Here is a 14,615-nt window from a genome sequence, read left to right as displayed (position 1 = left end):
AGGCCAGTGAGCTGACTGGGACTTTCCTGCCTTTAATGTGCTGCCTTTAACAGCTGTGGTGGTCTGGGATTTTCAGAGACTTAGTGAGAGCCAATTAATTTCATTATAAACAAACAAAGCTAAGCTAAACTTTTTCATTTAGTGTCATTCACCAAAATGCAATGTGTATATGCTCAGGCTTTAATGAAGATCTTGAGTGCACTTCCCTCCTTATAAAACATTAGCCAAGCCAATGCTATCATGAAGTCTTCTTCCCTCTCTTTGTTGGCACACTGCTGCATATCTTGGTACATTAATGCAACCTGTAAATCAGAGGACGTCAATGATGTCGTTGGTAGGACTTTGTATTGCCTCTTTGTGCTTGTGCAGATGATAAACAAAACAGGAATTCTTAGGACAGTGAATTAGCTTTGATGTAAGTGAAAAATCTCATTTAACCACTCAACAAATTTTTCAGTCTAGCCTTAGAGAAATGGCAGAGCCAGACCTGATGTGTCTGTATCACCAGTAAGTTTGTCATATAAAGAAAAGTGAACAAACTGCTAGCTGTAAATTAAAAACTTACAACTGGGACCTGCATTAGCAGCTTAGCCAATCTGCATTATATTTTGCAGATACAGAAATGTATCTAAACCTGAATTGTAATGTTAGATCTGACACTAGGAATTTTGGTTATCCAGTGGGGCTGTTTAAGACGGACTATAATACGAGGCTTATGAAAAGTTAGATTCTTACAAACTTGCTTTGCTGTGAAAACACACTTTTGTTAAACTGCTACATTTTGCTCTTGCTTTGACATATGTTCATGAATAAACTGTACAGTGCTGTGTTTTGCTTCTTTGGTGTGATCTAGAGCTAGAACTTGGGAGAATGAGGTAGACTCGAAGGACTGCATTGATCCTTTTAGAGTAGGAGCCAGCTCCTCAGATACTAAACGAGCATGTGGGCGGTGTGCAGTCTCAGGTCCCAGGGACATCACAGAGGCTTAGGATGGAGTGCTTTGTCAATATTACCCAGGGTTATGAGAAAGCTCAAGATGAAGATGAAAGGGTTAAGCTATTTCACTCTGAAATAGGCAGGAACGCTCACACAGCAAACGACATGTTTGGTCTGGAAGTCAGTGCTTGTGTACCAAAGCAAATAAAAAGGATGCTTACAAAAATACTGCCAAGAAAAATGAGCACGATTAGATTTTAGGTCCCTCTTTAACATAAGTCTTAAATATTAAAAATGTGTAAAGATTATAGAAACAATGTCGTCTTCATTTTATTAATTGACGCTCTTGCTATTTCTTATTGTAATTTCACATTCTTTTTTTTTTTTTTATAACTTTTTATTTGTCAGTTTACAGTATGAGAATACAAAACTTACAGTCAGCATAGGAGACATACACAATTCCAGTAATAGCATCTTCTTACATCATGGTAATATTCAATTATTCAGTACAATTCACATTCTTTTTAAGTAAGCCATTAAATGACTTGGTGGGCCTTTGTAAATAAAGTTTCCTTACCGGGCTGTTAGGGCTAGGTTGTTGTTTTACTGTGTAGCACATGTTGTGATTTTGAATGTTATTTGTTTTAGTGATTTTAAATTAGTATTATTAGTAATATCACTGTTGTTAGCTAAGTTAGTGGAAATGTACTTTTTCTGCTTGCTTGTGCTTTAATTTTTCTTTTTTTTTTTCCAATCATTTTTGGTGCATTTACTTGCATTAGAAGTCTGTAGAAAGTTTGTACTGCCCATCAGAGTGATGTCACTGAGATAAATAGAGTTGTGATGTACTGGATTAGGAGTCATCTGTTATGGAAAGGCCAGAGGATTACATGGATACTATACTGGGAATGACTGTTTATGTGAGCATCTGTATACTTAAGTCACCTGTTTGTCCATTTTAAAATGAAAAATAAGCCTCGTTTGGCTTGAAACTTTCCGTCCAGTGTAATCTGTGTCACCACCGTAATTCAGTTACATTTGGGTTTTTCCATAAGATAAGATAAGATAAGATAACTCTTTATTGTCATTGCACAGTCATACATAGTACAGTAGTACAATGAAATTGGAAAAACTGTCCTACGTCGGCACTACATATAACACAACACGACACGATATGACACATCGCAACGTAACAAACAACACAACACAGTATATTAACTTAGTATAAAAAAGAAGAATAAGTGTATGTGTATTGCACACTGTTATTATTGCACATTAATTATTATTGCACCTTGTTATAAATATAAATATTATTGTTATCGTTTTAAACATTGTTACCTCCCCCTAAAAAGTCCAGGGAGGTATCCAGTCAGGTCAGCTATTTACATTGATCAGGGCTATTGCCCTGTTGTAAAAGCTGTCCTTGAGTCTATTTGTTCGGGACCTCAGCAGCCTGAACCTCCTGCCAGACGGCAGCAGCTTAAACACCCGGTGTCCTGGGTGTGTGCAGTCCCGTAGGATGCTGCGTGCCCTCTTGAGACAGCGAGTGCTGTACAGGTCCTTCAGGGAGGGAAGAGGATGTCCAAGGATTTTTTGGGCCATGTTGATGACCCTCTGGAGTGCCTTTCTGTGTGCTGTGGTGCAGCTGGAGAACCACACACCGATGCAATATGTCAGCACACTTTCAATGGAGCAGCGGTAGAAGACGGTCAGCAGCTCCTTCTTCAGGTCCATTTTTCTGAGGATTCTCAGAAAGTGGAGACGCTGTTGGGCCTTCTTTAAGACCGCAGAGGTGTTAGAGCTCCATTGGAGGTCTGTGTCTATGTGCACACCCAGAAACTTGAAACTGGACACCCTTTCCACGCACTCCCCGTTGATGCTGACAGGCTGCAGCTCGGACTTCCTCCTTCTGAAGTCAACTACCAGTTCTTTTGTTTTGGTGGTATTGAGGTCCAGGTTGTTGTCTGCACACCAATCTGACAGCCTCTGAACTTCAGCTCTGTATGCAGTCTCATCTCCCCCTGAGATGAGCCCCACCACAGTGGTATCATCTGCAAACTTGATGACTGTGTTGTCTGGGTGGGAACTAACACAGTCATGTGTGTACAGAGTGTACAGTAGGGGACTCAGTACACAGCCTTGTGGAGAGCCGGTGTTGAGGCTGAGGGCTGAGGAAAGATGAGGCCCCACTCTAACTCTCTGTACACGGTCTGAGAGGAAGTCTCTGATCCAGCGGCAGGTGGTGGAAGGAAGTCCAATTTCCAGCAGTTTAACTATTAGTCTGTCCGGGAGTATCGTATTGAAAGCAGAGCTAAAGTCAACAAAGAGCAGCCTGGTGTAACGGCCCTGCACTTCCAGGTGAGAGATGGTGGTGTGGAGCGTTGTAGCAATGGCATCTTCAGTTGATCTGTTAGCTCTGTATGCAAACTGGAGCGGGTCGAGTGTGGGTGGCAAGCAGGACATGATGTGACGTCGGACCAGTTTCTCAAAGCACTTCATTATAACAGGTGTTAGAGCAACTGGTCGGTAGTCGTTGAGGCTGGTAATGTTAGTACGCTTTGGCAGTGGGACAATTGTGGCTGACTTTAGGCACGGCGGGATGCAGGACTGGGACAGTGAAGTGTTGAAGATCTTAGTGAAGACCCCAGCCAGCTGGGGTCTTCACTCATAGAGTGTGCAGACATGAGTCACTTCAAAGTGCAATAATGAAATGTTTCACAATACTAATGTACTGTGCTAAGTTACCCTCTTCTCCTTCCTGACTCCACCGCCTTAGAGGCAGACAGCAGATGGCGGAGACTAATTGTGACAGGGCAGACACGTCACTGATGATGGCAGGAATTATAGAGGAGCATGAACACACCACTCCCAGAGGCCTCACGAGTGGTTGAATGAGGTTTTGTGCCTTTTTAACTACGGAAGTTTAAATTGTAGTTTACTTTAACTGAAATTCCTGGCTGCCCCCAGGAAATACGCAGAATCAGTAGATTTGATTTTCTTCAGTGTAAAAAGGCACGAATTTTCTCATTTTGCACCTCTCCCACCCCTTTTTGTTGTTGTTTTAGTGTGAAATAGTGTTGTCATCCATTTCCAACTCATGTCACTCTCATTGTGTTTGTCGATGTTTTTCACATGAAAGTACAGTGTGTAAAATTAGTCTTTTTTTCTAAGCTGGCCTTTGTTCGACAGCATTGTGCAAGTATTTTCATGCTCCATCCCTGATTGCAGACACAACTGCTGCGACCAGATTTTTAAAACTACTCAAAGTTACACCCTGTTTAATTATTTTGACCTCTGGGTAAGTGTTGTGTTGTGTTTTGTTTTTTTGTTTTTGCTTGCAGTGTTCTTGCAGCTGAAGGAAGGAAGCAAAGTAACGTCTTGAGTAAAAACTGCCCAGTGTTGTGATAACTGCCAGTGTTTGGGTTGACTTGAAATCTGTCACCTGCTACAGTTACTTTTATAATAACACACTCAAGATTTTAGCTGACAGACATGTTTGGAGCTGTTCTTCTTCTTCTTCTTCTTCTTTTTTAATCTTTTTGCTCATGGTAGTTCGAAGTGCCACATTAGACTAAGCTGTTATGTCTGAGCCAAATTTATGCTTGTGAGAGTCGTACTTTTCCTCTCTTAGATAACCTCTCAGTCTTTCCTAATCCAACGTAGAGTCTTTCCCTTTTTTCTTCATTTGATATTAATCATCACTCTTGCATATTTGGATGTCTGTCTCTGTTTTTAGCAGACCGTGAAATGAATAAGAACTTTGTAGAATGACTTATGTCATTGCTACAGAATTAGCTTTGGCCTGTAAAGTACCCAAATATGTATGTGAACCTCCATGAGTTTTTTGGCAGTAAACACACACCACACGTCCCGTGCACATGATAATTTATGTGGTTATCTAAACTCTGTGACTAATTTTAAATACAAATCTAAAATCTAAAAACTTGGGACCCTGTGTAAAATGTAAATAAAAACAGAATGCCATGATTTACAAACTGCCGCTTACTGGATAGCTTCTCTTTTTCAGACCATTCTCTATAAACCTTAGAGGTAGCTGTTCAAAAATCCCAGCACATCAGCCGTTTCTGAAATACTCAAATGTGCTCATCTAGCATCAACAACTAGGTCATGTTTAAAATCACATTTTTCCCCACTCTGATGTTCAGTTTAAACTCCAGGGGTTGTCTTAACCATGTCTACATACCTAAATATACTCAGTTGTCGCCATGTTGTCTGATTTGATAACTGCCTTATTATTTACTGGCTATGCCTTTATCAAATCCTGGAATGACCCACAAAGTTTAAGTATTTCAGATCACATACCTGTCGCACGCTGTAACACTTTTCTGTGCATTTCTGTAGATCTTTGCGGTGCATCTGGGCCCAAACCCCTCAAAACCCAGCGATCCCTTCCAGGGACGCCTGTTTCTCTCGCACACTGCCCAATCGACCTGCGCACATCAATGGAGGAAAAGTACAAAGAGATTGCTGAGGTAAGAACTTAAAATTGGACAGCTATTGTTTCCAGACAAAATAGGGGGGTGGTCTTTTAAAATCTCACACAAACTATGCAAATTGTTTTGACACACCCCAGTTCAACCTTCACCTTTGGTTTTCATTTGTAGCTAAATATGATGATGTTTTATCAGAGCCTCAGTGGCTTCCATATCTCCATAAATGCATAAATATTGACATGGCTTCCTGTTTTACGACACCATAAATGGTATAATCTGTGCCTCAACCAGGAGCTGTTCACACGCAGCATGACAGAGAGCGAGATGCGCAGTGCTCCGTATGAGTTCCCGGAGGACAGTCCCATCGAACAGCTGGAGGAAAGACGTCATCGCCTGGAGAGGCAGATCAGCCAGGATATTAAGTGAGGAAATGCAAACACACTACACATACAGAGCCCGTTAAACGAACTCTATATATTATCAGAGACAAACAACTATAGCTTTCCCTTTTCCTCCTGCATTTTACACAGTCTTGTTTCCACTCAAGCACACATGCTTATCAGCTCCCAACTTGCCCACGTGCAGGCTGACTAACCACAATTTTTGGATAACTGGGATAGCCAGCAGCTGGCATCTTTTCTCGTGGCCTAGTCATACTTTTATAAGGAGGTGGGGTCTGTCTTGATTGCCAGGGTTGACTATCTGCACCACTAAGCTGATCATTGGGTGATTATCTGACTTGCCCTCTGCAAGTTTCTGTTTACCAATCAGAGTTCACTATTATTAACCAATAATAATTGCTTGTGTAGATGACCTTGATCACTTAATACCTAAAATTCTTTGTGTAGAGTATGTATATGTGTGTAAGACACAGTGCTTTTTGAAAGGGTGTCTATATCTGGTCTCTCTTCCTTTGTGTGCTTAATTTCTTCTCACTACCTCTTGTGCCCATCTGCCCCCCGCCTTGCCCACGCTATCCTGCACCGCTGCATATCACCCCAAGGCTTGAGCCAGAGATCTTGCTCCGTGCCAAACAGGACTTCATGAAAATCGACAGTGCTGCAGACCTAGAGTGAGTGAGCTCTGCCTCAGTGGGTTTTTTTTAATCCTTTGTTTAGTCATTATTAACTGTGGTTGTTATTTTATTTATCTCTGTTATCTGTTTTGTTTGCCCATACTCTGAGAAACAGAGATGGTTAAAGTAGTAATGTGCAGAAGTCTTGAGCCAAACCCTGGTTTTTTTTGTTGTTGTTTTTTTAATTGGTCTCTATGCTTTCTGAAAGTCTTCCATTGGTGACTTTGTAAAATCGTTTTCAGTTCAGTCCTTGTACCTGGACATGTTTCCTCCGGCTTTTGTTAAGCCATTAAACCCTGACCAGCAGATCAGTTCTTGTGCTTGCTTATTGTTCAAGCATAAAAAGCTACCAGTGTTAAGTTTACATATAACGGACAACTTAGCAAAGACCTCATTTTAAGTTGTTTATTGTATATTAAATTCTTTAGGCACTTTGTTGCCAGAGGCCTGTCATAAATACACAAAATTCCTTCCATATTTCTTCAGTTGAAATTCAAGCTAACATAGTTTCTAATAACTATTAAGAGTTATTAACTGAAAACTTAGCATATCTCAGGATGGTGTGTAGGGCGTACATAAAGGTTGTGACGAAAATCGACAAGTGGAGGGCAAAAAAGCCTAAAAGCTATGACAGCAGGTGAGGTGGGTGTTAAAAACATTCTTACAGAAAGGAAACAGGGAGAAAATAGTGGTATATGCCAATTTATACACACTCCATGGCAGGATATATTATATAGTCATGAATTCCTAATCTGAAGTTTCAACATGAGGAGAAAGAAACAACAATTTCTACAGCCATCTGTAAAACATGGTGGAGGCTCTGTCATAGTTTGGGTCTGAATTTCAGTCAGTGGAGTTGGATCTTATCAAAATTTAATGGAATTATTAATCAGAAGCTCAATCAGATTTTGACCCAGCATCTGATTGGCAACGGCTTCATTTTTCAGCATAACAATGCAATCCAGTAAAACCGGTGGAACACTCAGTCATAGATTGGCCTCGAAAGTCCTTCGAGAAGTCTGGATTTCTGAAGACTACTTTAGGAAATCTTACTTAAGAGAGTTCAGGCTGTGTTAAAGAATAAAGGTGTTCGAACTAAATATTGACTTTCAAGCTCTTTATGATTTTACAAACTCTGTTTTCCCCTTTAAAATGTTTTCATATTTATGGATGCTTTGATAAATCTCTACATCTATTTCCAGTTTTCCTAAGAAAATATAAAGACATGAGGGGATTGCTCAAGGCTTTTGCATAGTACTGTACCTGTGGACATTTAATTTTCATCCTTAATATAATATTTATTAATACCTAGCCTATAGTTCTTGCTAACCCAGTGAAAGTACTTTTTTCCAAAACCAGTGGCAGTGACTTTTGCCACGTCGAGATGGACTACGTCTCCCCCCTGCTGGTGACTTAATATGTCTTAGAAATGGTTACAGTGACCTTTTATTTAACTTTTTATTAAAAGAGCTAGGTTTACCAAACATGGTAAATTAGTGTGTAGCAATGATTCAATATCTTATGGAACAAATGTGATAGGAGACAGAAGTGGCGTGAAAGGCAGAGTATTTGAAGGCTTATTTGTGATGTAGGAGAGCTCTCTGTGTGCTTGCTGCTGATTAAAGACAAGAAATCTGAATCTTTGGCGCTCTCTGCTGCTTTTATTATGGACCTGTACTGTGCAGAAAACCTTGAAACACTGCAAGCTGCTTTTCTTACTGGAACGAAGTCACTGAACTCCCTATAGTGCATCTATGGCACTCGGGCATCTTGTATCCCCTCTTTTTAAAATTTTGGGTTTCTTCAATAATGAAACTTGTACTTCCTGTAAATCCTGACTTACTCACAGAGTTGTGGTCATTGAGCAGCTTCATGGGTTAACTATTAAGGGTTTTACCCTGACATCTTATTGTTACCCATGCTCAGTCAGTTTGTTTTCGTTTCTATACCTAGGATTTCAATCTCTAGGACTGAAGAGAACAAAATCCTCATCTCACCACTGTAAAATGTTTGCAAACCAGTCTTGTTTTTTTCAGTTAATGGATAATCTACCATAAATAAATGTTTTAAATGTATCCAACATGAAAAAAAGGTTTTAAATCAAGTCATCTAAATGTTTTTCAGACTGACTGGACTGCCCTGTCATGTGTTTTTTTTTTTTTTTTTTCTCTTCCATCTCACCACTCTGTGTGCCATTGCGCTTCCCCTCCTCTGCCCCCTCCTCTATCATTTAAGGTTAATGAAAGATGAAAGTGTGGACACTGTTGATGATGCCGTTAAGGAGCGAGAAATGCCGATGGAGTACCAGCGGGTCTCAATATCTGGAGAGGAAAAGTGTGGGGTGAGAATCGTTTGCTGAACGCTACTTACAGGATTTAAAAATAATAAACAATAGTTAGCAAAGTAATTCAGTCCAGTTCAGCTCACTTTTACTTATTTGGTGTCAGATCACAACAACAGTTGCCTCAAAGTTTATACCACAAGGGAAAGACAATATTAGAGACCCTAGCAGTCAGTATGAGAGCATAGAGAGTCAGTGACAAATTGCACAAGGTGGTGGCAGTTAAATGTATCAGGAGTGAAAACAAAATACTCAAATCTGTTTCATTTGCATCCTTGCTCACGACATTTCTATTTATATTTCCAGGTGCCCTTCACTGACCTAGTAGATGCTGCCAAGTGTGTTGTGAAGGCACTATTTATCCGGGAGAAGTACATAAACCGTTCCCTGCAGAACTTTTGTAAGACTACAGCTCATGCCTTGCAGGACCTTGGGATGAAGACTCTGGATCTGGGAATTTATGAAGATGTACCAGAGACCCCTGTAGATGCTGGTAAAACATGCAAACATTCAACATAGCTAGGCAGAAAAAAGCAAAGGTTTCATTAGAAAGACGGAGCCAGAAAACATACTTGAACCAGCTGGACTTGACTTCATAAATAGACAAAAAGCAGCTACTTTTGACTTGTTCCTTGAGATTTTCTGGCAAACAGTCAAATAATGAAGAAAATAATTGGCAGAACAATAATGTCAGCAAAATAAATAATCACAAGTTCCCTTGTCACAGTTATTTCCACTTTACACTGTAAATAATAGTTCTTTCATAATAGTAGCTTTACAAACTACCAAGATATGGTTATATTTCCTGTACTACAATGACATTTCAGATTTTGTGGAAAATCAGAGGTTTCACGGGTACAAAAGCTAATTGGCTCATTCAGCCTTCAAAAAGACTGACAGACGTCAAACAGTAATTATATACTAATTATAGATTAGAGAAGTGATTGAATTTCCTGAAGATTTTTTTCTGTATTTTTTCTCTGGTTTGATGGACATTGCCACAGCCCTCAGTTCCCAGAATGGTGGGATGCTGAAAATGAGAATAAAAGCAATGATTTTCACATCCCATAAACCCATATTTTATTCACAATAGAACACAGAAAACAGACATTTGCTATTTCATGAAAAACATTAGCTCATTTTGAATTTGATGGCAGACAACTCAAAAAAGAGAGTCCGAGAGAGGCAGATAAGCAGACTTGTGGTTTAGTGTTTTTTTTGCAGATTAATAGAAGTTAAAACAAAAAACAACAATCGTAGAATAATGGAATAATCTTCAGGCAAAAAAAGGCATGATGCTGTCGTGGAAAATTACTGAATGGGCTCAAAAACACATCCAGAAATCATTGTCTGTAAACAGAGTTCACTGTGCAATCCACAAATGCAGGTTAAAGCTCTTTCATGCAAAGAACAAACCACATGTGAAGATGACACACACACACACACAGGTTTTAGAGCAACATACAATCCCATCCAATTGATGTCTTTTTCAGGAAAGGCCTCGCATATTTCAGCATGCCAATACTAAACCATATAGTGCATCTAATCCAACAGCATGGCTTCATATTAGAAGAGTCTGGGTGCTGATCTCGTCTGTCTGCAGTGCAGACCTTTCACCAGTTGTAACAGCGTTTAATTAAAATACAACAAAGCAGACACAGGAGTGTTGAGCAGCTTGAATCTTTTGTCAGAGAAAAACGGGACCCAAAAGTCTGTTAATGCTACACAGCGATGCTACACATGAAACATGGCCCATTCCAACTTTTTTGAGATGTATTGCATCCTTGAAATCCAAACTGAACACATTATTTGTTAAAATGATACATTGTCATAGTTTAAACATTTAATATGTTGTCTCTGTTATGTTGTTCAATAAAATGCAGATTTACGAGATTTTTAAATAATTGCAACTGAACTTTTTTTGGTAAAAACTAGACCGAGTGAAAACAGAAACGCACCAGGTGAATTGTGTAACAAAAATGCTTCTTACATCTGAGCATTATTATTGGCATTAAAAAGTATAGTTTCTGTAGCATATATATTTTATACCTATGTGTTTGCTGTAGCATGAAAAAAAATGATTGATATCCATTTCCCGTTTTGTTTTTTGTTTTTTCCAGATGCCCCGGTCCATCCACCAGTTTCTGAAACACACCCTTACGACAATCAGGACCCCAATAACATGCCACCAGACACAGGATATGGTTGCAAGATGGTAGACGGGGTAGTCCATGTCTACACTAAGAAAACCAATATGGACAAGTATGATCTGTTTGCACCTTCATAATGATGTGTTATTTTTAAGCAACTCTGTATTAAGTATAACATTATAATCACTCTGCTTTTCAGAAGTGGAGAACTTGACCTGCCGTATCCTGACCTTAAAGAGTATATTGCAGACATGAATGTGATGATGGCTCTTATTATCAATGGGCCAGTGTGAGTTTTTCTTTTAACAATATGAGTTGAAGTCTGAGTTGTTTTATGGCTCAGTGCACAGTCTAAATATAACACGTCCCTGTCTCCTCTGTAGGAAGTCTTTCTGCTACCGTCGCCTGCAGTACCTAAGCTCTAAATTTCAAATGCACATCCTTCTGAACGAGATGAAGGAGCTGGCAGCTCAGAAGAAAGTTCCTCATAGAGACTTCTACAACATCAGAAAGGCAAGAGTCAACAAGTGACAGTTAAATATAGATACCTACATTAAAAGAATGCTTAAACAATTTCATCGAGAGCTAATCCTGCTGCATAAATAACTGTTTTTGGTGAAGCTCGAACATTAAACCTGCTCTGACCTGACTCCAGGTGGACACACACATACACGCCTCATCCTGCATGAACCAGAAGCACCTGCTGAGATTCATTAAGAGAGCCATGAAGAAATATCCCGAGGAGATCGTTCACATTGAGCGTGGGCGTGGTCAGACCCTCAAGGAGGTTTTTGAGAGCATGAACCTGACTGCTTTCGATTTGAGTGTAGACACGCTTGACATGCACGCGGTGAGAGAGAGTAACATCTATATTTATATATATATATGTGTGTGTGTGTGTGTTAAGACACACTGTGTGATACATGTGGTAGAAAAATTATATTTGATATAATATTAAATCTTTTTGTTTTTTACTCATCAGGACCGTAACACATTTCATCGGTTTGACAAGTTCAACGCCAAATACAACCCCATCGGAGAATCCATCCTCAGAGAGATCTTCATCAAGACAGACAACTACATCGAAGGGAAATATTTTGCACATATAATTAAGGTGTGAAGTGATACTTGTACGGTACTGTATGTGTCTTATTTAAATAATCCTTGAAAATATTCGCACCCACTTCTTTTGGCTTTATCTGTCCAGGAGGTGATGTTTGACCTGGAAGAGAGCAAGTACCAGAACTCTGAGCTCCGTCTGTCCATCTACGGCCGCTCTAGAGATGAATGGGACAAGTTGGCTCAGTGGGCTGTCAAGCACAGCGTGTATTCTGATAATGTGCGCTGGCTTGTCCAGGTGCCCCGTTTGTTGTAAGTGTTCCTCCAACAGTTCATCATTAAATGATTGAGAGTACGCAGCAGATTACAAAAAATACACCAAGGACACGAGGAAGTTTCATTAGCATTTAGATCAGGATATTAGGATTAGGATTTAAGTAAGGACCTGTACTGTGCTTGGACTGTTAAATCTTTAAAAAGCAAAAAAGCAGAAAGAAAACAAAGCTGAGTTAAAGATTACAGCCTGACACAACTTACTGTCCAATCCCCACCTTTCTAGTGACGTGTACCACACAAAGAAGCAGCTGGCTAATTTCCAGGAGATGCTGGAGAACATCTTCATGCCTCTGTTTGAAGTCACAATCAACCCCCGTAGTCATCCTGAGCTGCATCTCCTCTTGGAGCATGTGAGTGTCCCTTCATGAGGAATTCTCCGCATCAGGATCCGTACTTAAAGACACTAAATGATTATGTTGTTGTCCGCTTTCGTGGCTTAATAGGTGGTGGGCTTTGACAGCGTGGACGATGAGTCCAAACCTGAGCACCACATTTTTAATCTCGACAGTCCGCTTCCAGCAAACTGGACAGAAGAAGACAACCCACCCTACTCTTACTACCTCTACTACACCTATGCCAACATGAGTGTTCTCAACCACCTGCGAAGGTATATGGATATATTGATTCTTTTTTTTTTTTTTTTTTTACTTAATTTAACATCAAATCAAACAAAATCATAAATGACAAATACATAAAGCTTTGCTTTTTTAATTTGATTCAGACGGCGAGGTTTCCATACGTTTGTGCTGCGACCTCACTGTGGGGAAGCGGGGCCGATCCACCACCTGGTGTCGGGTTTCATGCTGTCAGAGAACATCTCTCATGGTCTGCTGCTCAGAAAGGTCAGGACACCACACTGGGGATTGTTTCTGAAAGACTGCTGTGGATTTTTTTTCACTTTATCATCAAAAAACAACAAAGTAGTTTACGAACTTTGGATTTGTAATGCTGACATTGCATCAACACTTCTGACGGGTTAAAAAAACATTAACAGGGCACCAGGGGTTCTTAGCTTGGTGTGTTGTTTTTGTTATATTGGTCTATATTATATTATGTTTTTTAACCATTAGTGGTTAAAAAGTGGCTTTTCCCCCCCCCACATTTGCTATAATTGCCATCATAGCAGCTGAAATAGAAGATAAATCATCTGACCTGATACACCACCACCTTCATCATCACCATCATCATAGGGGTGCTATATATAGTGGATGGTGAAAATTTGGAGATTTGTACAGTGAAAGTGAATTGAAGATGTCCTGATGGCCCAGGACCTTACTGAGACACTTACAGCTATGGCCATAGGATTTTGAACACTGACATAGTTGTTTTGGGGTTTTTTGTATAATTTTGCTTTGAAATGAAATGAGTTAATTTTTCAAAGAAGTTACAGATCTAACCCCATATGCTATAAATTGAAAAATGAGAGGCTGTTTTTTAGTTTAGTGTGACTGTGTGGGTGGTGTGCTTTTTGTTTTTTTTGTTTCTGCAAGAATAATCAAAACAAATGTGCCAATCCACTGTAGCTTTTAGCTGTATTTGCTGATTTGTCTCTGTTGCTTTTCACCTTTGTCTGACCTCAGGCTCCAGTGCTGCAGTATCTTTATTACCTTGCTCAAGTCGGCATTGCCATGTCACCACTGAGCAACAACAGCCTGTTCCTCAGTTACCACCGCAACCCACTGCCAGAGTATCTGTCCAGAGGCCTTATGGTCTCCCTGTCCACCGATGATCCTCTCCAGTTCCACTTTACCAAGGTTGGTATGAATCCACACATGGCCTCACTTAAAGCACACAGTGTGAAAGGTTATAGAAGCAAATTGTAGAAATCTCCATGTTTGCTTGTTTGGACCCAGGAACCTCTGATGGAGGAGTACAGCATTGCCACTCAAGTGTGGAAACTAAGTTCATGTGACATGTGTGAGCTGGCAAGAAACAGTGTCCTCATGAGTGGATTTTCACACAAGGTAAACTAATTTAAAGCTCTCTTCATGTATTTGTGTAGCAGGGATCACATGTATATGTATGCACTGCACATATCCACACAATCCATTGCAAGTCATTAAAATATTGTAGTTTGAGCATAAGTAGTATCATTTACAAGTTTTTTGTTGTGGAAACACTTTAAAAATCTCTTTAATTTATTGCTCAGCGTTAAATTATGTAACATTTTTATATAATGTGGTGCAAGACTTCAAAAAATTAAAATCATTGTGGGCGCCACTTTGGCTCAGTGGGTAAGCAGGTGATCACATGCCACAGGGCAG

General features: G+C 39.9%; 1 protein-coding gene across 4 annotated transcripts in view; it reads left to right on the top strand.

Moving 5' to 3' along the window:
* Positions 1-14,615, top strand: part of LOC147330651 (AMP deaminase 2-like) — a 34,146-nt gene that overhangs the window by 15,887 nt on the left and 3,644 nt on the right. For 3 of the 4 annotated variants that reach the window (XM_086292369.1, XM_086292367.1, XM_086292371.1), the window contains 16 exons: positions 5,299-5,429; positions 5,682-5,812; positions 6,394-6,462; positions 8,701-8,806; positions 9,113-9,299; positions 10,927-11,068; positions 11,156-11,245; positions 11,340-11,469; positions 11,612-11,806; positions 11,939-12,070; positions 12,164-12,327; positions 12,575-12,701; positions 12,795-12,958; positions 13,073-13,193; positions 13,932-14,105; positions 14,205-14,315. In XM_086292369.1, coding sequence (XP_086148495.1) covers positions 5,299-5,429; positions 5,682-5,812; positions 6,394-6,462; positions 8,701-8,806; positions 9,113-9,299; positions 10,927-11,068; positions 11,156-11,245; positions 11,340-11,469; positions 11,612-11,806; positions 11,939-12,070; positions 12,164-12,327; positions 12,575-12,701; positions 12,795-12,958; positions 13,073-13,193; positions 13,932-14,105; positions 14,205-14,315 — 2,174 coding nt within the window. The remainder of the gene's footprint in view (positions 1-5,298; positions 5,430-5,681; positions 5,813-6,393; positions 6,463-8,700; positions 8,807-9,112; positions 9,300-10,926; positions 11,069-11,155; positions 11,246-11,339; positions 11,470-11,611; positions 11,807-11,938; positions 12,071-12,163; positions 12,328-12,574; positions 12,702-12,794; positions 12,959-13,072; positions 13,194-13,931; positions 14,106-14,204; positions 14,316-14,615) is intronic. The other variant, XM_086292368.1, reaches the window with a different exon arrangement.

Source organism: Aulonocara sp. 'chitande type north' Nkhata Bay, linkage group LG5 (genome assembly GCF_057382095.1).
Source record: "Aulonocara sp. 'chitande type north' Nkhata Bay isolate Kocher_YH1m ecotype deep benthic linkage group LG5, A_spYH_male_GT1.1, whole genome shotgun sequence".
In the NCBI taxonomy this organism is placed as follows: Eukaryota; Metazoa; Chordata; class Actinopteri; order Cichliformes; family Cichlidae; genus Aulonocara; species Aulonocara sp. 'chitande type north' Nkhata Bay.
This window is presented reverse-complemented; position numbering and strand designations above follow the sequence as displayed.